General features: G+C 30.1%; 4 protein-coding genes and 1 non-coding gene across 5 annotated transcripts; 1 reads left to right on the forward strand and 4 right to left on the reverse strand.

Annotated features, from left to right (window-relative positions):
- Positions 1-575: 575 nt before the first annotated feature.
- On the reverse strand, positions 576-4,394 carry LOC112716971 (thioredoxin-like protein CITRX, chloroplastic). The gene is made up of 4 exons (XM_025769048.2): positions 4,030-4,394; positions 3,414-3,536; positions 1,552-1,632; positions 576-975 (listed from the first exon to the last, which is right to left on the reverse strand). The coding sequence occupies exons 1-4, from the start codon at positions 4,246-4,248 to the stop codon at positions 859-861; spliced, it is 540 nt and encodes a 179-aa protein (XP_025624833.1). The 5' UTR covers positions 4,249-4,394; the 3' UTR covers positions 576-858.
- A 2,865-nt stretch (positions 4,395-7,259) lies between these two features.
- Positions 7,260-10,696, forward strand: LOC112716972 (uncharacterized). Its single transcript, XM_025769049.3, has 2 exons — positions 7,260-8,495; positions 10,004-10,696. Exons 1-2 carry the CDS (start codon positions 7,782-7,784, stop codon positions 10,403-10,405), a joined length of 1,116 nt encoding a protein of 371 aa, XP_025624834.1. The 5' UTR covers positions 7,260-7,781; the 3' UTR covers positions 10,406-10,696.
- A 247-nt stretch (positions 10,697-10,943) lies between these two features.
- Positions 10,944-11,017, reverse strand: TRNAN-GUU (transfer RNA asparagine (anticodon GUU)). Its single transcript has one exon. It is a non-coding gene; the product is annotated as a tRNA-Asn (tRNA).
- A 1,204-nt stretch (positions 11,018-12,221) lies between these two features.
- LOC112716975 (U-box domain-containing protein 16-like) lies at positions 12,222-13,621 on the reverse strand. The gene has a single exon (XM_025769051.3). It carries the CDS (start codon positions 13,403-13,405, stop codon positions 12,446-12,448), a length of 960 nt encoding a protein of 319 aa, XP_025624836.1. The 5' UTR covers positions 13,406-13,621; the 3' UTR covers positions 12,222-12,445.
- A 120-nt stretch (positions 13,622-13,741) lies between these two features.
- LOC112716973 (aspartyl protease AED3) lies at positions 13,742-19,069 on the reverse strand. The gene is made up of 3 exons (XM_025769050.3): positions 18,464-19,069; positions 15,369-15,843; positions 13,742-14,333 (listed from the first exon to the last, which is right to left on the reverse strand). The coding sequence occupies exons 1-3, from the start codon at positions 18,890-18,892 to the stop codon at positions 13,972-13,974; spliced, it is 1,266 nt and encodes a 421-aa protein (XP_025624835.1). The 5' UTR covers positions 18,893-19,069; the 3' UTR covers positions 13,742-13,971.
- Positions 19,070-23,664: the final 4,595 nt, after the last annotated feature.

Genomic DNA, 23,664 nt, shown 5'->3' on the forward strand with positions numbered 1-23,664 from the left:
ATTATTGGACTCTAATCATTCTATTTAAAGGTTTAGGTTCTAAATAATAGCATTGACAAGATTAACCTAATTTAAAGAAAAACAATTAGTTTGTGTGGAAACTCAGGTGCAGTCGACTTCACGTGAAGTCGATAACTGAGAACCGTTAGATAATTTGACTGATTTTACTAAATTTTCATCTAACGGTTTTCAACTATCAACTTTACGTGAAGTCGATTGCACCTGAGTTTTAACGCATGCGAGTCCAAAATCAAGAACTAATCTCTAATTTCATCATCGTTCACTTCAATGAAGAGAGAATGGTCATAAAACTTGTTGCTTCTAAAGATCAAATTCGAAAAATAAGATTTAAACAACTCAAACAACTACCTGATGCTACATTTCATGTATCTTGCAAGCAAATCTGACAATGTAAGCTTCATTCTCGCTGAAGCCTGTTTCCTTGTCTTCTGTTTTTCGTTTTATTATTTCATAGGATGTTAGAAAACCATTCTTGTCACTTGCAATTGCAACCCCAAAATATAAAAATAAAATAAAAATGTAAGCTGAACATATGAGAAATACATGGGATCGAATTAGTTGGAAATAATTGCATGATTTTATATTTGACAGGAATGGAGTGCACATACAAGATTGTGTTACAATGTTTTCATGTATTTGCACATCCCATGTGACACTAAAAGAACATGTCGAGCTCAAGGCTTACACAAATTTATCATACAATTTATGACATTCAAATGCTAAAAAATCATATGAATTGGTTAGCTCTTCAAATTGTGTTGTGGAGAGGTTACCGTTACACCAGACAGGATATTGCAACCCCACTTTCTTTATGGCGAATCAGCACCATCTAATGTCTCACATTTCATTGTCAATGATGTCCCTCATCATCTGTATCGGGACCAGGCCTTCGGTTCGGATCGCATCCTTGTTCGGATCCGGACTAATGAAGAACACAGTCGGGAGCCCTCGGACCTGAAAGATATGGAGATTTAAGCGTCATTGAGAAGATGTCTTCAAAATGGAAACAAGAAAGGAAGACGCTTGTGTCTAAAATCTAGATCTGATGCTAATGTTTGTAAAAACAACCAATTAAATATTAGTGCATGTCAACAGATATGTAAGATCTAACTATTTTATTGTCTTGAATAAATAAGGTAAGTACATCAAAGTCTATGATATGAACATATAAAACCGAAAATCAACTATCAAATCAGTCATCTGTATAGAATATGAATACACACTGAAAATGTGTAAAACAACACATATATATACACAAATACATGATAGCCCATTTGATTGCTAATTTTTAATGTATACATAACATTTTCTATATGCATATGTCTGTGTTGAAAATAGCAGATTGTGTGTCATTGTGATATTTCGGAAAAAATTATGAGATCAGACTGTAAATCCCAATTTATTATATTTGGATTTCACTCGAAACATCACAATCCGGTAATTTTACACAAATGGTCACATTTTGGTGATGTGAAGTTGTTTTCTTTTTAATTTAGTAGTTTATTCGAATGATGGAAAAGAGATTAATACCTGCATGTCCCGTGCAAATTCATATTCATCATCTGTATCAACCTTCACAATCATCGCATTCTTCTCATACTCAACTGCAAGCTGAAAAAATCTAAATGGTAAGTTGCTTCTGATCTATCCAATTTACTAATCACCACTGAGATCATTCATAAGTACCATCCTAATAAGAAACACAATTTCAGTTAAATAATGCTGTTATCATAAATTAAGATAAAATCATGCAAATCTTGATACATAAGGTTAGTGCAAAAATAATTGATAGTTCTCAGGGAAGGTGTTAAGTACCTAAAGCATATAAAACAGTTATAATCAGATCCAGGAGATTTTGTGCATTCTAACAGATGACGATGATGATGACGATGATGATGACGACGATGATAATAACATGATTATTGGAAAGGAAATTGTTCCTTTGAAATAATTAGTATTAGACAAGTTAGCTAATACCAGTATGAAATTTCAGTAAAAATAATGTAAACTTATTCTGCTTGTAAATTGGTTGCAAACTCAGGGCATGGCACTCGGCAGAAATTACTTTCTAATTTTACTTAGAATATTATGAACAATTTTACAATCCATTAGTTAGTACTGATATTTTCTTCAGTAAATTCTGGAGAAATTCAAGGATTGGAGCTCCAATTACAGGAAAAAGAAACAAGACTGTCCATTAAAATATTCTACATTATTCTGCTTGAGCACAACATAATCAAACTCTCCAAACTTTTTGACTGAAAGAGTCCAACTAATTTTGACTGAAAGAAACGTAAGTAATATTCTATTTTAGGCTGTTTTCCCACAAGTAATATCTTATCTAATAAACCTTGTTAACTTAAAACATTTATTTTCCACTAAGTTCATCCTAGCACAGTAAGAGAATAATGGTGATGGATAAAAAATACAGTAGCCATAATTTTGAACATATCCTTGGAAAGTTTCATGAATTCTTAATCATCCCATCTTCCCTAACATAATAAGAAGTGTTAAGATCTTTCACTCTCTTCCAAATTTTTCACTTCTGCTACCAATATAGTTTGGAAGAAAATCCCCATCACTGAAGGAATGTGCTTGCAATAAATACACCACATTTTGTGGTTGATCAGACCTAACCCACATACTCTCCAATAGAAGGAGACCCGGAACAATGCATACGAACGAGATTTCAGATTTCTTGTCATATTACATAATGATGAAATTAATAATTTCACAAAACCAAATATATTCAAATATGAAATGACAAAAGATTTGAACTATATAAAGCAAGCCATTATGCCTTCAAATAATTGACTTCAAATTTGTCAAAACCAGCTATGGCCATCTGTAAAGAACAATGCTCCTAACAATGCTCTTGCAATAAATACACTATGTTTTGTTATTGATTAGTTTAACCAAATACATCATCAAATAGAAGGAAATACCTAACACCAGGGCCAAGGAAAATGAACAAGATTACAAACTCATTGTCATATTAGATAATTAACCATTTAACAATGTCTTAAAAAAAACCTGTTCAAATATAAAATGGCAATAGAATTTTGAAATATCAAAAAAACCATTTCCATTAGCCTCCAATTACCCACAATAGCTGTTACTTTCTGCAAATAATTGAGATAAATATCGATAAGAATCGAATTTTCAGGTGTGTAAACCGGTTACAAGTAGATCTTTGTTCAACCCGGTGACGCCAAAGGTTCAAAAGATTAAAAACTCAAAAATGATAACAATCTTCTTCTATCTCTATGGTAATACACGCAATTTGCTTTCTAGAAATTTGAAACCAACATCACATAAGCATTCAAGGATATACAAAATGAAGAAAACAAGAGTTAGTTAAGCATTTACTTCATCAACTAAACCACATATACCATTTCAAGTTCTTGAGCCATTAAGATGCAGGGTCCACACCATGTTGCATAAAAATCAATAATAAGAGGCACATTTCTTTCTCCCTTTACAAGCTCTTGAATTTCCTCTGCTGACAACTTTTTCTGCAAATCCAAAATAACAAGCAATGCCATTACTACTAGAAAATACATCAACATTTTCATAATTAGTTCAACAAAAAAAAAAGAGTAAGAAAATAAAAAATTCTTTCTTTTACATAAAAGTTACCAATAATGTAAAATTTAGTTTTCAATGCTTTTATTATGCATTTTTTAAAATAAAAAAATTTAAAATTTCTGCTAATACTAACCTTTTAACATGTGCCAGACACATGTTATATAAACCCTAAAATATTTTAGGTGGAAAGAATACTCGTGAATTTCGGTATGCAGATGAATTGGAATCAGTAAGCGCGAATTAGTATGTAATATGTCACTTAATTAGCGAATTTATGTAAGTATGATTTGCACTGTAGGAAGCTAAAAAGCAAAAAATTACAAAAAGAAAAGAAAAATCCATAACCTAAAATTTTTTGTTGTTGAAAAATGTTTATAAAATTGAAGTAATTTAAGAAAGATAAGATAATATGGGACATACCACGAGGTAATCTTCTCTGACGTATTTACCCTTGGGAGGGTTGCAGAGGAATTTTCTTGGCATGGTGGAGAGTGAGAAAGGGGAATTGGTTCTTGTTGAAAAGGTAGGGTTGTTGTTGTTGCGAAGAGAAACGGAGAATGGTTTGGAATTGGAAGAGAAGAATGAAATGGGTGAGAGTGTGAGTGTGGCCACACTCTGATGGCAATGGAGAAGAACCATTTTGAGGGAAGAAGAAGAAGAAAAAGAAGAGTTTGGGGTTTATGTTTCTGTTATGGGGTTTATCTCTATTCTCTTTTACATTTTTCAGCTCCGTATTCTTTTTTATTTTTAGATTTTTTTTCCCTGGAAGAAAGGAAACATGTAATAAGTCAAATTAAGGACAATAGATTTTTTTTTTAAATAAATTTGGATTACTCGAGTAGTGAGTTCATTCATCTACTTAAGTGTTAAGAGTTTAAATTTTATTTTGTGATGGATTAATTCTTGATTTGTCAGGTTAAGATAACGTTTGGTGGAGAGACAGAGATAGAAAGACTCAGATTGAATGACAGAAATTAAAATAAGAATGAAACTCTAATTTAATTTGCACAAATAGTAAAATTAGAATTAATTAATTGAAATGAGGATATTTTAGATATAAAATATTATTAAAGTTTTAGTCTTTATCTCTAAAAATTTTAGTCTTTTATGTTTCCACTCTTTGGAGATATTGAAATACTGAAATTTTGAAAAGAGAAACAAAAATTTTAATATCAATTTTTAAACCAACAAACATGATATTGAATTTCAGTCTCTCAATCTCTATCTCAATACTTTAAAATAAACTTTACTTAAGAGATCAATTAATTACTCTATGAAATTGGACTTGGTGATAAAGAAAAAAAATTATTTATAAAAATATTGAAAACTTTTAATTATTTATTTTTCGATAAACCTTTTTATTACTTAACAAATTTCTGACGCAAAATATTTTGAGGCCGCCATTTTTTTTATTCACCCCTTTTTTTACCAAATAATTTAATTTCATTACTCAAAGATAAGGTACAACCTTGACTCATTGAGAGATTAAGACTAAGGAGGAGAATAAGGAAACCTGACTTTGGTAAGAAAAATGGGTTGAATGGGTCAATGGGCTATTGGGTTAGGAAATGGATTGGGCCTTTCTTCTTTACTTCCTTTTTCTCTTTAACCTGACTTAAAACTAAATTATCAGCAAGACCAAAAAAAAATTTTAATTATCAGCTACTGTATGTGTAATTGTGTATGATATAAACTATGATTTGATTATTATATGATACATCAATTGCAGATAACATTTTACAAAAGAAAATTTTTTCTATCTTCAAAGATTCGTGAGAAAAGAGAATATGAATTGATTCGGAACATATTAAGTCAATCTATTCGACCTACGTCATAAAGAAGAATAGTTCATTACTTTTTGGTGTTTTCAGATACCTCTAATATACTTTCAACATAACAATAAGAAAGAAGTGGAAACATAAAGAAAAGGACAGAAATGGAAAGGAACCAATCAAAATAGATTATAGCAAGCGAAAAAGCTCCACCGTTTATTGGAATTGAGTTGAATAAATGATCAAAGTAAAAAAATTAATTAAAAAACCAACTTGAATGGATCGAATAATTAGCTTAAATAAATATTAAAAGTTTAAATTTATGTAATAATTTATTAACTAATAAAATTTTAAATAAAATTTAAATTTGTGATAAATTAATTTTTAGCCTCTTAAACTAAAGGATATACTTAAAAAGAAAAAAGAGAAAAGATAAATGGATATCTTTAATTTTTTAATTCGAATACACATAAATTTTTAACTAATTAAAAATATAAAAACGTCTTTAACTTTTTAAAATACGAGACATTTAAATTTCTCTATCCAAAATATATAACGACCAATCAGTCTCTTACTAATCGGTTTTTTAGAAAGACTTAGATGTCTAACATTTTTTAAAATGATGAATATCTTTGTATTTCTTATTAATCGATGATTTATTTGTCTTTAAAATAAAAAGTTAAAGACCTATTTATCGTCTGGTTAAAAAATAAATTAAAATATCTACTATATATGATTCCTCTCAGCACAATGACTAAACAAGAGTCTTCATTAGAAAGCCTTTAGGATTAGTGGCTATTAATCACCAAAAATACCTTTCAAAAGGCACATAAAAATAGAGCTAACACAACAAATAAAAGTGCAACCCTCTTAGTGACATGTAGAAGAGATAGTAAAGAAAAAAATAATTAAAAAGTAGACCATAAAATGGAAGGGAAAATGACAATAATGGCTATATATGGTTTTAAATTGCGATGTAATTACAATAATAATTATACTTCATAAAAATATTGCAATAAAAGAGTGTTTAAACCTCCATAATTATAATTGCAATATGATAAAGCGGATACCAAGAATAATAGTGGAACAACAATTACAATGGTATTCTACAATTTATCGGAACAACATTTAATTTCTCTTATATTTACACTTGCATTAGCAATATGTAAAACTACATAAAACTATATACAAAATTATCATAATTATCATTATGATTGTGTACTACATTTTAAAAAACATAGCATTCTAAAGCATATTTAATTTTTATACACTAACCGTGTAAATTTTTTTTATAAAAACATCTAATTTATATACAATTATTTTACATATACATAAAAAATCAACATTAAATTAATTATTGATATAAAATATATTAAAAATAAATTAAACAACATATATATTTATACACAAATATACAATAATTAATTTAATAATTAATTTTATGGATATAAATAATATTTTTAAATTATATATTATTATATTATAAAAAATAACTCATTTTTAAATTCCCAACCTAAATCATAAAAGCATAGCTATTAATTTTTGTTAGAAATGGTAGCACATTAGCCGGTAGTGAAATAATAATTAGATGTGCAGTTAATTTTATATAAAATTAATAATTAAAAACGATTAAATAATTTGACTAATTTGACTAAATTTTTATTTAACGATTTTTATTTATCAACTGAAGACCCCGTCTGAGTTTTCACGGATAAAAAATTGAAGGAGATCAAAATAAGAGGGAAAGAGAGTGGGTGACAGAGCCACGTGAGTGACCCACCACTAGTCCACTTCCACCACCACCACCACACCGAGGCCCAGTGGATGTCTTAGTTGGCTTCATATCAACGCTAACAGCCAAATATAATTCACAACAAAAACCACCATACACTACTACTTACTATATAACACTATTTATCATTCCTCACTATCAACCACTACCACTTCACACAAAAAAGTTAAGCCATTCACATCATTAATTATTTGACAAACTCAACCATTTTTTTCTTATAGGAAAATATTATTTCTATACCATGAAAAATCATCTACAAATTAAATTTGTAAATAGTGTTTTAATTTTTATTTTTCAACAAGCATGTTAGCAAATACACACTAAATAGTGTTTTAATTAAAATATTAATTTATTTAATATATTCACTGACATAATTATTTTTCTAAGATATTTACTATTAATTTATTTCATTTTCTTAAGTGAAATACTCTTTTTTTTCCTTCTTCTTCCCTCTTTTTCCATCGTATTGTTAGCCATTCTTTTTTTTTTTTACTCTCTCTTTCTGTCTCTCACTTTCTAATGCTACTGGATGCCTTCTTCCAAAGACTGGTGAACTCGTTGCAGCAAGAAGGGTTAAAAATTTTATAGTTCATGGGTGGTTATGAGATATGGAAGACAAAGACGAGGACAGTAATAACAACAAAAATAACAACCAACATCATCATAACCACCCAAAAGAAGAGCCACTAATAATAAGAAAACACAACACTATTGGGGGCGGGAGTGGCAGCGGCAGCGGCGGCGACAGATTAAAGAGAGATGAGTGGAGTGAAGGAGCGGTTTCCACCCTTCTAGAAGCATACGAATCAAAATGGGTTCTTAGAAACAGAGCAAAGCTCAAAGGCCATGACTGGGAAGATGTTGCAAGACACGTGTCATCAAGAGCCAACTCTACAAAATCGCCCAAGACACAAACGCAGTGCAAGAACAAGATCGAGTCCATGAAGAAACGCTACAGATCAGAGTCTGCTACCGCTGATGCTTCATCTTGGCCGTTATATTCACGCCTTGATCTTCTCTTGCGTGGGACGGGGCCTGTGCCCACAGCTTCCACGCTTGCAGCTTCGCCACTGCCACTGTCACCAACACTGCAGGCAGTGCCGGTGACAGTGACGGTGGCTGCTGCTGCAGCGACTGGTTCTCATCAGTCGCTACACTTTAGCAATAACCAACAACCTTTGATGTTGTTGGAGCAGCCGCCGTCGTCACAAGCCCTCCATCAACCACCGCCACCTCCTGGTGCTGTTGCTGCTCCTCCACCTCCTGCCACCACTACGCAAAATTCGCATGGATCCAATGGCGTTGAGAGAGTGATAACAAAGGTATTGATTTTTTGTTTAACTAAAACTTTTTCATCTTGGAAATTATTGACTTAATTTTTATTTTTTGTAAGGTTATGTTAGGTAACTAATAATTTTTTTGAATAATATGAACAATTACCAATTAAATAAAAACATATTACATTTTTAAATTATCCACCTAAAGTTTAGTATTAGAATAACTATTCGCACACCTAGATATCTATTGTTCACATTACCTATACTTTTCCTTTCCATTTTAATACTACCTCTTTTAATTTTTTTTTAGTGTTAGTTATATATATATCTAAATTGATCCTTTGAAACCAACTTAAAATTGAATAGAGATAATAAATTATGCAAAAAAAAGTGGGAAATTAATTTAAGCGTAAATAGTTATATAATTTCTCTCTTTTTCAGGGATATATTTTCCTTAATTTTTACCATTTTGAGGTGGGATTTATGCATAATTAGTTAAAGACTATATTTTAGGCTCATTATTTTGTGTACGTAATACTTTGTTAAAATCATTTTCTCTCCCCCCATTTATTTTTAAAAGAAAAAAAATACACCGACCATATATATATAGGATTTCTGAACTTCTATGTTTAGGTATAACTAGTAATTTTACTGACTTTTAGTTACTTTATATGTTAGAGGAAATATATAAAGCCAATAGAGTATATATATAATGTGTACAATGGGAGTTTAGGAATGTTCGATATAGTAGGATATCAGATATTTATTATTCCTAGTACTCGAATGGTTATTCTAGATAATATGAGTGTATTATGTTTCAGAAATTAGTAATATTTTATCTTGGATATTTATTTTTAACTTATATCAAATTAAATTAACAGTCTATTATACATATTATATAAATACTCCATTGTCTCTTTAGTGAAATTTTATGTTATTATAGACCGTAATATTTGCAGAAAGCAAGTGAAAAAACCATGCCCTTTAGAAAGTTAATAAAGGTATTGCAAGCACAGTAAGTGAATATAGTGACCAAAAAGTCATATTCCAATAATTAAATTGACTCATCATTGTTGGCTGAGTCAAGTTTTCCATTATACATGCTTAGATATGCATTATAAAATTCCAAAAATATTTAGTAATAAATAAATATTAGTTTAGTTTTTTAACATTACCATATAATTCATTGTCATTGGACAAAAATAGGCCTCTCTATTATTGTGCATAGCGCCTGCTATAAAACTAGTTACTATTTGTTTTGTGAACATATACTTTACAACCTCACAGAACATGTGACACAGTAACAGCGTTGTCTTATGTTATGTTTCCAAATAGAGGAATGTTGTATGCATGTATCTACTTAAAATACACTGAGATACTAAAGTCAGACATCAACATAAATTACATATTAGAATATAAATATATATTAAAAAATAAATTAAATCACATATGTATTTATATACAAATTATTTAATAGTTAATTTTAGTGATTGATTTTGATGTATGAATAATATTTTTGTATAAAATATATGTTGATATTTTGTGATTAACAGGAAGATGGGTTATTGGGAACAAAGTCATGTGAGCATATATCTAACAAGAATGAAGTAGAGACTGATAGCAGCACACCAGCACTGTATAGTGAAAAGGATAAGCTTAGATGCAACAAGAGGAAGATGAAGATGGAGAGCAACAAGCAGCGGCGGCGAAAGGAGGAGATGGAGATAGCAGGAAGCATAAGGTGGCTTGCAGAAGTTGTGGTGAGATCGGAGCAAGCAAGAATGGACACAATGAAGGAGATTGAAAAGATGAGAGTCGAAGCTGAGGCCAAGCGCGCTGAAATGGATCTCAAGAGAACTGAAATCATTGCCAATACACAGTTAGAGATTGCTAGAATCTTCGCAAGTGTTAATAACAAAGGTGTGGATTCATCGCTCAGAATTGGCAGAAGTTAAAAGAAATTTCTGTTAAGTGAAAACTTAGTTAGTTTCATGTGAAGTTAGATAGTTTAGAGTTGTTAGACAACAATTTAGTTAAATCTATCAAATAATTTAACAGTTTTTAGCTATTAACTTCACATAAAATTAAGTGTACTTGAATTTTCACCAAATTTTAATATTTTTCACAAGCCACCTAAGGTAATTAAATTATGGAAGCTTGATGATATATCACCAAATGTTGTATGTGTATAGAGTTTATATTTATCAATATTAATTAATGTTTGAGGGAGAGGGAGATTTGTATAACTTTGTAATTCGCCTAACTAGTGAAGATAGCATCCTACTTATCATGATTATCACGGTATAATGAAAATAATTATCTCTCCTAAGTCCTAACCTTTAATTGTAAACTATTGTAATGGTAATTTGTAACCTCTTTTATATTATTAAGGATTGAAGAGTTAGAGTATATATATTTGGAATTCTTATTCTATGATATAATTTAGCAGAAGAGGAAAATCTTTTTTTGAAAAATTTGGAAATAAGACAAAATCGCTAGAAGGAGGGCTTGAACCTCCGACCTTGTGGTTAACAGCCACACGCTCTAACCAACTGAGCTATTCCAGCTTTTAATAATAGATGTTAATTAAACATTTTTATTGGCAAAATAGAAAAATGGTCACACTTATGAGATTCTGATTGGCTTTTTCAAAAGGAACAAAGAAATAATTTGAGCATTCTATTTCTATGCAACATAAGGCATTTTTGTAATTGTAAAAAGTTAACAAATTTGACATGATTAAAGTTTGTTGAAAAGCGAGTGTATTTAGCTATCTATGGTGGTGCTTGTTTGAAGGCATAGACGAATAAACCCAAAAGAAAAAAAAAGTAAAAGTAAAAAAAAGGAGCTTATTAGCACAATAGCCAAAAATGAAGGGCATGCACGGCCATATTGTATTATTGGTTGACTCATCATACTCTTGAAAAAGTATTCCCATTTGCCAGTTATTGTGCTTAGAGCATTATTTCTGGCCCACACCAATAGAAAGTGAGCAATTGGCACCATGGGATTAGGTTAAACTTATATTTACCAATAGTATTTGCAAATATTAGTCTTGAATATAGAGTGATTTATTAACAATTTCTTAAAAAAAAAAAACTCTAAAAAACCAATAGAATAATTGTTGAGGAAATACCTAAATGGAGAGTTGATACAAAAATATTAAGGAATTCAGAATAAGTATAGCAAGAGATGATCAATTTGGTCGTAGAAATAATACTTACAACGGATTCTGAAACTCAAATCAAAAGAGTTTATAATAGGGTAAAAATTTAGAAACATCGAGTGTAGGAATATTAGATTATACTTGGGAAAGTCGATTGCTCACCTCTATAGGGTTGTTTCAGAAAGCACAAATCACTATCCAAAAGTTGGTTTTTGAATCTCACTCTTAATTTAAAAAAAAAAATAAGGTGTGGCAACTTTATGTCATTGCCAGTCATGAAGGGCAATTGAAGCTTAGTACAAAAGGCCTGACCAAAAAAAAGCTTAGTACAAAAGGATTTGCAATGTTATAAAGATTTAGATTGAATGAGAAATTAAAGATATTATGAATGTGCAAGATTTAACATTGAAGGTGCTTTTGGCTTGACTAATTAGGGTTCAAATTTTCAGTCCCTTAAGCATAAGAACGGCATAAAATTACACTACCACACTTGTTCTATATAACTCCAATACACCCCCCACACCAACCTGAATTAATTCACTGGTAGCTTATCTCTCTTTTATGCACCCCGGCATGCAAAGTAATGGAACCAAAGTAGATAAGTAAAATAATATAACAATGATACTTAAATCTATAATAATAGTGTTAGTAATTATTAATTCAATCAATAGCCATTGTTTTGTCAGAATCTATCTACATTACATCACTTACTGTACACTAATGTTTATACCTAAATATAAATGTAACAAAGAATAATTGTGTATGAATTATTTTATGATTTTTATCTCTAGATTAAACGAATTTTAGTGCATCCAATTCCAAACACAACCTAAGAGTCAAGCTCAACTGGATACAAATCGCAACAATTCTTGTTACAACTGCTTCCCCCATCAAACACAAGCTTCAATAAGGCCACAGCTTTGCTCTTCCCTTTGGCGCTACCATGGTCCTGCACGTACACGATCCCATCCAAGGCCGCAAGAGAAACGGTTTTCTCTCTAACTTCCATAACCGTTTCTTCACCACTACACCTCACCACATTCAACAAACCCGAAACCGCATTCTCCTTCGTCCTCAAGCTACTTCCTTCGCTCTCTAACAAACTCGACAACAACGGAATCCCCGAAACCTCACGAAACGCTTCTTCGCTCTCATCGCACCCCGCAATTTGCGCTATAACTGCAGTCGCATCTTCCATTATTCCAATTTTTTTAATTCTCTCTTTTGTCACCAGATGGAATAGTGCTGATACCGCGCCGAGCTGGACCATTATGGCCCGGTTCGGCGGATGCAGCGCTATTCCAAATGATGCCTTGAGCGCGTCCTTCACTGATCTCCTTGGCGAATCGGAAGATTCGATTATGCCAATGAGATAGTGGAGGATGTCGCGCCTGGCACCTACCGTGGGACGGAATTCAGGGACGAAGGAGAGGAGGCAGTGGAGTGTGGCGGCGGCGGACTGGACGGCGTTGGGGGAGGATGAGGTGGCGTGGCTGGACAGGAGGTGGGCGATGGCGTCGAGGAGATGGTGCGTGGAGAGAAGTGGGAGGCGGTCGGAGATTGAGATGTTGAGGAGGGTGGCGGCGGCGTTGTCCTGGATGGAGTGGGAGGAGGAGAAGAGGGCGTCAAGGAGGTGGGGGATGGCGCCGGCAGCGGAGATGATGGGACGGGCGGCGGGGTCTTGGTTGGAGAGAAGGCGGAGATGGCGGAGGGCGGCGAGGCGAGTGGTGTGGGAGTGGGAGGAGAGGTTAGAAAGGTGGGTGTTAATAGTTTGATGTTTGAGATCCATACAGAGGTTGGTTAAATTGGGATTTGGTTATCTGTTTCATTGTTTATGTTGGTTGGAGTGTCTTGTTGGTAAATGAGAATGACAAATGGTCTAACAACATGACCTTAAAGGACATCATCTTCATTGACAACTTTCAGTGACGTGGCAAATTACATGGTTGATTTAGTCCGTTTTGCCATGGATCACTTTGAGCTTGTTTGTGTTAACAACCACTCTTGAGGGTGAAAAATAGAAGTTAAGTTGACAATTAAATGCTTCAGTTGACAAGAGCGTAAAAAGTGGTTATGTGAGTGTGAGAGATGCACGGGTTCATAATAATCTCCAACGACCCTAATGTCCAAAACATATAATTTTTAATAAAATAATAATAATAGTTCCATACAGTATTGCAGCTCAAAATCTTGTACTACATAATCAACAAGAAAACCTTAGCTTACTTAATATGCCTAATTAAACCCTTAAAACCCATCACCCAAAAACAAATTTCTATCCCCAATTTGACAAACAAGACTGTTATTATTCATGACAATGCAATTCTTGAACACAGAAAAAGGAACCATTATGATCTATTTGGTGCAAAGCTCACGAGCAACACCAAGCCTTGAGTTGGGGATGTCAAAGAGCACACGGTGGTTTTGTTGTTGCATGTTGGCTATCACATTGAGCACCGAGTTCACGTTATCCGGCGCGGCCGCCATGGCCAAGCATGTCGTGCTTCCGGCGGTGCTATGTATGAGAATGTTGTCCTGTGGCAATGTCACGTTCATGCCCGAAAACATGAACGTTATTGTGGGTGCAACTATTGGGACCGTGTAACATGTGTCGAATCCTCCTAAACTTGTCACGGTCAGGTTCGCTCCAACTCTTCTCCGGAATTCATCTCGCACGGCCACGTAGGCGGGCGAAACTAGCCGGGTGAATACCGTACCTGTACACATTTCATCAAATTAGCATCAATTAACATTATTTAGATATCTAAATATTTATTATAAGATATTACATCTTTATTATTTTGATTATCTTAACATCTATAAATATTTTTTTTATATTGCATTATTCTATATAATTTAAATAGACACAAATTTTTTTTATTATTCTGTCTTACCTTTTCTAACAACCATAATTAATTAGCAAAAGTGCTAGGTAAACAATAATTATTTTAAACAACATGAACGACCACCAATCAAATAAAAATACACTATACCCTTATTTAATGCTACTAATTAAATTTAAGACTAATTTATTTTTTTTAATTCTATTAATTCACATTATTTAAAAATGTTAGTTAATTACCTATACTTCTCCTTAGCTTAATTGTTATTTGTCTCTAAATTGTATCTAGTTTTTCTATATAGTTTTTTTTTTGGTATACTAACTTAAAAAAAAATAAATCACATTCAATTGCATAAGATTGGGGAGTTTTAATTTTTTTAAATTATATTTTAGAAAATATGCTTACTTTTGGTGCATGAAATTGACGTGTGATCCAATCAACCCTAGCACACTTAGACAAAATTTGTTCAAAATTATAAAATAATTTCCACTTTCTTAGGCATCATTATAAGTTTATAACATGAAGACTAATTGATTGGACTTTTCTTTGAATAGCGCTGTAATTGAATAAGATAATTAGATAAGATACCTACCACTATGCTTTGAATTAAAATCATCATGACAAGAATCATCATGACAAGGAAACAAATCTTTATGACCATGTCCAAATTACTGTTTTCGTCAATTCCATAATAATTATTAATCTCTTTGGCCTTAGTAGCACTTTCAGATAATCTAAAAATGAATATTATATGTTGAAATATTATGGCCCACTTTTTCATAATTGAACATTTTTTACTGAAAGTTGGTTTTTTTTTTAATAAAGTATATTTTAGAACAAGTCAAATCAGTCCATAAAAATGTGAAGAAAAATAAAAGACCATATTTCAAGGCGAAAGAAATTAATTACCAGAATCAAAGATGGTGCCGGCTCCGGTGGTCGGGTTGAACGCCAAAGCCGCCGGAGGAATATTAACAACTCTCCGGCCAACCCTAATAGCAACCAAATTAACATAGTAGAGTGATGATCTTCTTGGATTTTTGAGAAGAGGAGTGAACTTGATCCTAATGGGCTGAGCAACAGGCCCAAGTCTCAATGAGCCAGAAAAGTTAAGGGACTTAAAGCTTGGCAAACAGTAAGAGAATGTAGACTGGTAAAGGTTTTGGGTTTGTGACAAAAGTGATAATGGGCCACGGCCGAGGCCCAATAATCCCTGTGGTGGGGTGGAAGGCCCAGTAGTCTTGGAAACACAACCGAAAGTGTAGCTTGGAATTGGGTCAGTGGCAAGGGTAATTGTGTCCTGGGCTAAGTTAGCTGCAATAGATGAACTTCCATACGTTAAGTTGAAAGAGCACGCGCTTCCACTGCAACTGGGATTGGGTACCTGAAAAAAACGTTTCACATTCACGTAAATGACAAGTTGCTTTCGCAAAACTGCAAAGTATGAGTCCCGTGAACTTAACCCCGCGTGGAACCAGAACATGAAGCGCGTGAACATGATTGTTTACTTTTTTTTATAATTATTCTATTCATTTGTATAGTTTTACTAAATTTTTAATTAAATTTTTATATTTTTATTTTTTTTATTTAATCCTTATACCATATCAGATTTTATAATTAAATCTCTACTATAATAAAATGCTAGAATTAACAGAATATTTTGTTAAGTAAAACAAATATGTCTAACACTTAAATGAATATTTTATATAGTTTAGCAGAATATTCTGTTAATTTCAATATTTTTATCATGATAGGGACATAGTTACAAAATCTGATATGGTATAGGAATTTAATTGAAAAGAAAAAAAAATTATAAAAATCTAATTAAAAATTCGATAAAATTATAAAGATCGACAGAGCAATTATACCTTTATTTTATTAGTTACATGTTGTATCTCCTAATTTGATAGCCCAGCGACTAATTTATGTTGGATCTAAACTCCATTTAACCATTTGTTGTTGGTAACTGCATACTTAATGCTGAATTTAAATCTCTAATACTTGTTTAAATGAACCAGAAAATCAACTACTTGACAAACCCAAATCAATTACACAGTCATTTACTGAATTGTAAATTGTTACATTACTAAGATAATTTAACTTTAAATTTATTATTTAACAATTTATATAAATACATAAATTTAATTGAATAATTATATAAAATATTTTATATCGTTGTTATATCAAAATTAAGCCTCTAAAGTAAAGCTTTAAAAAAGGGGAAAAAATGGATGAGCCATGAGCATAAGGTTTTCAAAGTTTTGAAGTTATTGATTCAATAAATACATTAAATTTGAAACTTAATAGTTTACAATAAAAAATTTTATGTTAGCAACATGAACAAGTCCTAACTAAATACTAAATTCTCTAGTGAAAATTTCACACCTTACTCTATGTATATATAAACAAAAAAAGAAAAAAATTATATTCATAAAGTAAAAAACTTTTATTGAAGAATACTAGTGCCAGGTAAGTTATAGGCCATGTGGATTTTTGTCCTACCATAGATATATTTTTTTTTGAATAATCCAAAGCAAATATTATTACTTTGAACTTTCAAGAAAACAAATTCAACGTATGCTATTGCTATATATCTATTATTAGCAATAAACATTATATATTATATATTTATATATAATATTGTACATAAAAAAAGGTCATAAAATTTTGCATACTCGACAAACATTCACAGTTGTATTGGAGTGGCATCATCTGTGTTCATCACATGAGATTATTGTTTAAATTTCAAATAAATTATTGTTCCTAGAAATTATTTGAACTGTAATTACACATAACTAGAAATATGAGAGTTTGAGTCTACTAAATTATGTTTTCTTCCCAAACACATAGTCAAAAATCACGTGCAGATCTAGAGAGTATGTACACATAATAAAAAACAGTAGCACTTTTTCTTGCTGGCTCAGATTCCTCAAAATTATTAGAGCAAATAATTCATCAGAAAAATAGAAAAGACTTCCTCTGAATAATTAATCAAAAACGGAAAAGAAAAAAAAAAGATAGATGGGGGAGGATGTAAATCAAAAGAAAAGTAAATAATTTGACTAGTGTATTTGCTTTTGTTTTTCATATTCATATTTATATCTACGTGAAGTTAACTGTATCTGAGTTTCCACCAAATATGAATTGTAAGGTTTGTCCTTAAACGATTCTTACTAAATAAAGAATATTGTGTTTTTTATTAATTAAATAAATATTAATTTTTTATTTATTATATTTTATATTGATATTTTAAATTTAAAACTCAAAATTTAACATTTATAATTTAAAAATTAAAATTTAAAATTCAAAAAACACTTCGCTTGTTATTTTTTTCGAAATACATTTACATTCGCTTAAAATAAAAGTTAAAAACTTATACGCAGTACTCATATAAAGTTGATATTTGAAAATGGTTAAATAATTTGATAAGTTTAACTAAATTGTCATCTAACAATTTTTAACTATCAACTTCGTATAAAACGCATATATCTTTACCAAAATATAATTCATCCATGTTCTACCGGATGTATGACAAATTGACAACAATAGAGAGTAGAGACACACAAGTGCGGTTTATGTGACATCACTGTGTTTTGGTTTCATGCTACAAACTAACCCGTGAACACTAATAAATAAACTAATAATAAAATAAATAATAAAAATAATGTTATTTCCCATTTACAAAATCATCATGTTATATAACTAATTCAATTTTTTTCTTTCTTTCATTCTCTCCATCCTTAAATTTTGATTGTATTTATAATTGATATCTTTTATGGTATAATAGATATCAAATGTAACATAAATTTGAACTCAATTTTAGTATTAAAACTTAAAACATTGATAATAATAATAATAATAATAATAATAATAATAATAATAATAATAATAATAATAATAATTTTGAAAACATGAAAACCAATATTTTAATGTTCATGTTGTATAAACATCTATTACGACATTACTTAAACGAACAATTGAGCTGAGTTAAAGTTGACGAGTACCTGATAGCACTGAGGAGAGCCACAAGTAACATTTCTGAATGTGGTAGATCCAAGAGGAGCAAACAAAGTGGAAGAACATCCATCACAAGAAGTGCAAGGAATCCAAGCAACATCATTGCTAGTATCCATAGCCAAAAGCAATGTCTGAGGTGGATTTCCAATTTTAGCCCTAACAATGTAAGTAGGGCTCTGAATGATCTGCCTGCCTGAGGCAATTGGGACAACAGACCTGCCTGCCACAAGACTAGTTAGGTATTGAAGTCTGCCTTCATCTTTGGTTTGCATTTGGAGCACAGTGTCTTGCCATGAGAGTGGCTTTGGTGGTTTCACATGGAACACTTGGAGTGTTGAACTATGTTGTTGAGATTGGACTAGTAGGGTGCTTGAGAATAGTAGGAGGAGGATGGTGAGTGAAATTGAGAGCTTCATGGTTGGTGTTGGAACTTATTAGTTTGGTGATTTTAGAGGAGAGAATACCCAAGTGCTATATATACATGTAGTCATGTAGAGAAAATATTTTATTTTTTTTTTTTTGAAAATTGGATTTATTTATTTATTTATTTTGCATATCTATTCATAAAAAGAGAAAAGAGTACTTAATTACCCAAAAAAAAAAACACAATTGTTGACAAAATATATATAAAAAAATTAAAATTTAAAAGTACCCATAAATGATTTTTTTTTTAAAAGCAAAGTTTATGTAGCATTAATAAAAGGTTTAATTACTATGTGAGTCTCTATTTTACTGAATTTTTGTTTAGGTACCTATACTTTGTTTTTTTTTTCGATTGAGTTTTTATACCATATCAAATTTTATAATTAAGTCTCTACCATGATAAAAATGCTAAAATTAATAGAATATTTTGTTAAGTAAAACGAATATACCTAACACTTGACTGAATATTCTATATAGTTTAAAAGAATATTCTATTAATTTCAACGTTTTTGTCACAGTAGAGACGTAGTTACAAAATTTGATATGATATAGAGACCTAATTAAAAAAATATATAAAAAACTTAATTGAAAATTCAATGAAATGATAAAGACTTACAGAATAATTAAACTTTAATAAAATTATTTATTTTTTAATTAGATTTGCATATAATTATTTTGTTTCAAAAATAATTGGTTAATGGTCAAATTGATCGATAAAAAAAATTAAGTGTGCATCAATTTAATTCTTGAAAAATATTTTAAAAGATATAACAATGTATCAAATTGTTCAATTTATTAGTTAGATGATAGTATATCGCAAAATAATTTATTTCCCGTGTTATCATTTAATTGACAAAAAAAAAATAATTTAAAGCATCTAATCTTTAAAAAACTAAATGGATATATACATGCGTAACTTTTTAGATACCAGTTTAACTATTAACTCGTGATTTTGTTATCAACAATATAATTTGATCAGCAATTAGAATCTTTCATGAACATTTTTAGTCTAAAAAAGTGAAACCCATATTTTATTTTGTATAGAATTTTTAACAGTATATAATATGTGTGTGTGTAATTTTTTTTTCTTTTAATAAAAGAAAATTAAAACCATGTTTTTTGGTGGAGATCACAACCAACTTTGTGAGAGCATATATTTTGTTTGATTTTGATATTTTTGGGCCAAGATCTTTTTTCTCCATTATTCCCGTTGTTTTGATGGGGCATGTGGGTGTGTATGGGTTACTTATTAGTGTGGCACTATATATGTCTCTGGAGGTGTACAGTGATTAGTGTATATGACAAAAGGAGCAAGTGAAATTGGATTAAATTATTTAAAAATGTTTTTAAATTTTGTAATTGATAAAATATTTTTAAATTATTTAAAAACTTAACAAAAATATATACCCATAAATTAAGATAGTTTATGTTTAATAAAAAAGAATAATATGGCAAACAAAACTTCTCATATAATAAATGAGACGACTCTAATATTAACAAGTGAATCACATCATATTTTTTCGTTAACGAAATAGATTTTTTATCATGACTAGATATTTTTAATAAATTTTTAAATTATTTTATAGTTTTTTTTATAATAAAATTTACGAACATTTTTATCACTGAAAAAATAATTCTAATATATTTTCGGATTAGTATTGCCATCCTTACTAACTACATGCAACATGTATATATAGCTAGCATCAACTTTAATTTATCATTTTTTTTCTTGAGGCATGGGGCGGGTAGAGGTGACAATGGGTGGGTAGGAGATTATCCGATCCCACTCTATAATAATTTGTATAGAATCTATCTTGTTTCTACTCGTGGATAGTAAAAAGTCGAATCCTAACCAGTTTTTGTTAATACTCGTTTCTATAATTATTAAAATCTAATAAATAAAATTAAATTTTAAAATTTATATAACTATCATCACATACATAACATAAACTAAGATCAAAATTTAAATATGATGCAATATTATTAAATTTTTTACTAATTATTTTATATATATATATTAGAACAGATAGAGATGGATATTACCTAAATTTGATCTTGTCCCATCTCGTCTAAGACTCTTCTCCGCAAAAAAATTCGCCTAATATCATAGGATAATTACTCGTCTTGAGCGAATAAAAGCAGAATAAATATCTACAAATTCGAGTAGTGTTGTCATCACCTCTAATGGTGGGTGAGTGTATGGGTCATCAAGTATAGTAGTAGACTAGTAGTGTAGTGGAGGTTACACATATATATACAGTTGCTGTAGAAGTAGAATTCAGTGGGATATTACAGACTGTACTCCATTCTCTTTTGTACCCTCCGGGGTCCTATCTCTTCAACACCCACATTATACAATGATTTTAGACATTATGTATTTTTGGGTAAAATCATTGAATATTGCTTCAATTTGCAACAAAGGGGAAAAAAATAAAAAATAAAAAATAAAAAAGATAGTAAATTAAAGTTGTGGCTAAATAATAAAAGGTGAATTATATGGTAAAGATGTAAGTTTATAAATCTTTTTTTTATAGAATGAAAGAGAGATTAAAAAAAGTGACTTTAATTTTAGTAATATTTTTTAAAAAATATTATTAAATAATAAAACAATATTACTTTAATTTTAGTAATACTTTTTAAAATATCATATATAATTACTGTATTATTATAGTATAAGTATACTAGAATAATTTTATAATATAAATTAGGAGTTTTATAGACCAAATACACCTTTAGGAAGATTAGAAGTATAATACACTTTATATGTGTCTCTAAATATTCTTTTATTTTAAAAAATTGTCTAAACACCACAAATTAAATGTGGGGTGTGCTAAACTTCCATAACAAGTTAATAACCATGGACATAAAGATTAAATTGTTTTTATTCTTTAAACTAATTAACCTTCTCTTATATGTATATAATCCACATTTTATAATTTTGAGAGAGGAGTTCAATCTATTAATTTATAAGAAGACAGAAGAAAAGTGTTGATGCAAAAACACAGAGCGTGATTTCAGCTGAATTGGTCTCTGTGCTCTTTTGTTCTATATCTGGATTTTTACCATGTCACGGGTGCTATTAATTTATATGATTTTCTCCATATTCTATGTTTTTATTTTTTCCATATCTTTTGACGAGATAATATTCAATTTGGTCCCTGAACTTAAACGCAAGTCTCAATTTAGTCCTTAAAGTTTCAATTGCCTCTATTTGGTCCCTAAACTTTGTGAACATAACTCATATTAGTTCTTGAAACAATTTTCAACGTACAAACGTTAACGGAACACTGTCGTGACAGCCGGATGCCACACTAAACTTTGTAAAATGATGTCGTTTTGGTTTTGGTACTCAAATAACCCAAAAACAACATCCTAAATGGTGTTTATTAAAATTTTACCTAACAAAATAAGTAATACAAAGTCGTTTTTGAGCTATTTAAATATCAAAACCAAAATTGCATCATTTTACAAGTTTTAACGTGACATGTGATAGTCTATAACAGCGCTCTATTAACGTTTTTATACTAAAAATGGTCTCAGGGACTAATATGAGGCACATTTATAAACTTCGGGCACTAAATAGAGGCAATTGAAACTTCAGGGACTAAATTAAGACTCGCGCGTAAGTTCAGAGACCAAATTGAGTATTATCTCTCTTCTGACTCCTTAACTTTTTGGCACCTTCTTTTTTCTAGGATGACTCATTACGCAAGTAAGTTTAATTTCTTTGTACATATGATGAAACACACGAGGGGTGAAATCAACAAATCAAATTCAATTTTAATAAGGATTAATTTTGATGTACTAATTGTGTAAAACGTTTTACATCGTCATACAATTATATTTGTTTTTTTATGATCATTTACGTAGTTAATGTAAAAAATAGTTATTTTTATTAATGTGATATTACGTAATTAAATGTACGTATAAAATTATTTTACACTGACAATATATTAAAATTAAATTTTTTTAATAACTGCGTATCCAAATTTAAAATTTAGAATTTAGAATTTTAAATATTATCTTAACCACAAGAGAGGTGAAATCACTGACTTGAAATTTTGTTTTTTCTTCCCTTCTTTTATATAAAAATTAGAAGATAAGTTATTGTTGGATCCAATACTTCTTATTTGTTGACCAAAATTTCTAAAATTAAGATATTCACAAATTTTTTTAAATTTAAAAACAATAATATATGTTTTTACTATTTTTGTGTATATTTTTATTATACATTTATGTTGAAAAAAAAGACAATCTTTTGTTGTATTTTTCAACAAAATTGATAATTGTATACAATGATAAATACTTTATAATCATACTACGTGTGTATTAAAATTAATTACTAATATAAAATATAATTTAAATATAAATATATATTATAAATAAATTAAATCACATGTATATTTGTACATAAATATATTAATAACTAATTTTAGTATATAAATAATATTTTTAATATTTTAATAGTAAAAAAAATTGCTTTCACTTTGTGGTCTAGTAATGATGCCGTGGTCCATGCAACCCTAATCTAACGTATTAGTCCCAAAAAGATTAATATTATTTGTTCAGGAAAGTGAACTAAAGATTCACGATCGGTTATCATTGATTTGGATTAATTAAAAAGTTGTAATTGTAATAATTGTTAATAAACTAAAGTAGCACCATGATTAGCAGCGTAGGACCCCCCTAGAAAATGGGACTTATCAATAATTAATTATAATATCTTAATTATTATTGTTGTGAATAATAATGTTCTGAAAACCTA

This window comes from Arachis hypogaea, chromosome 10 (genome assembly GCF_003086295.3).
Source record: "Arachis hypogaea cultivar Tifrunner chromosome 10, arahy.Tifrunner.gnm2.J5K5, whole genome shotgun sequence".
Taxonomy (NCBI): domain Eukaryota; kingdom Viridiplantae; phylum Streptophyta; class Magnoliopsida; order Fabales; family Fabaceae; genus Arachis; species Arachis hypogaea.

What these genes read in the sequence shown, in the direction of transcription:
- LOC112716973 (XM_025769050.3), bottom strand. Translation starts at nt 18,892, where the DNA reads ATGAAGCTCTCAATTTCACTCACCATCCTCCTCCTACTATTCTCAAGC. An exon ending in GCTCTCCTCAGTGCTATCAG is followed by an intron (nt 15,844 to 18,463) that starts GTACTCGTCAAC and finishes CGTTTTTTTCAG; the next exon opens with GTACCCAATCCCAGTTGCAG. An exon ending in CGGCACCATCTTTGATTCTG is followed by an intron (nt 14,334 to 15,368) that starts GTAATTAATTTC and finishes AAATGTGTACAG; the next exon opens with GTACGGTATTCACCCGGCTA.
- LOC112716971 (XM_025769048.2), bottom strand. Translation starts at nt 4,248, where the DNA reads ATGGTTCTTCTCCATTGCCATCAGAGTGTGGCCACACTCACACTCTCA. An exon ending in TCAGAGAAGATTACCTCGTG is followed by an intron (nt 3,537 to 4,029) that starts GTATGTCCCATA and finishes TTGGATTTGCAG; the next exon opens with AAAAAGTTGTCAGCAGAGGA. An exon ending in TGGCTCAAGAACTTGAAATG is followed by an intron (nt 1,633 to 3,413) that starts GTATATGTGGTT and finishes AGATTTTTTCAG; the next exon opens with CTTGCAGTTGAGTATGAGAA.
- LOC112716975 (XM_025769051.3), bottom strand. Translation starts at nt 13,405, where the DNA reads ATGGATCTCAAACATCAAACTATTAACACCCACCTTTCTAACCTCTCC.
- LOC112716972 (XM_025769049.3), top strand. Translation starts at nt 7,782, where the DNA reads ATGGAAGACAAAGACGAGGACAGTAATAACAACAAAAATAACAACCAA. An exon ending in TTGAGAGAGTGATAACAAAG is followed by an intron (nt 8,496 to 10,003) that starts GTATTGATTTTT and finishes TGTGATTAACAG; the next exon opens with GAAGATGGGTTATTGGGAAC.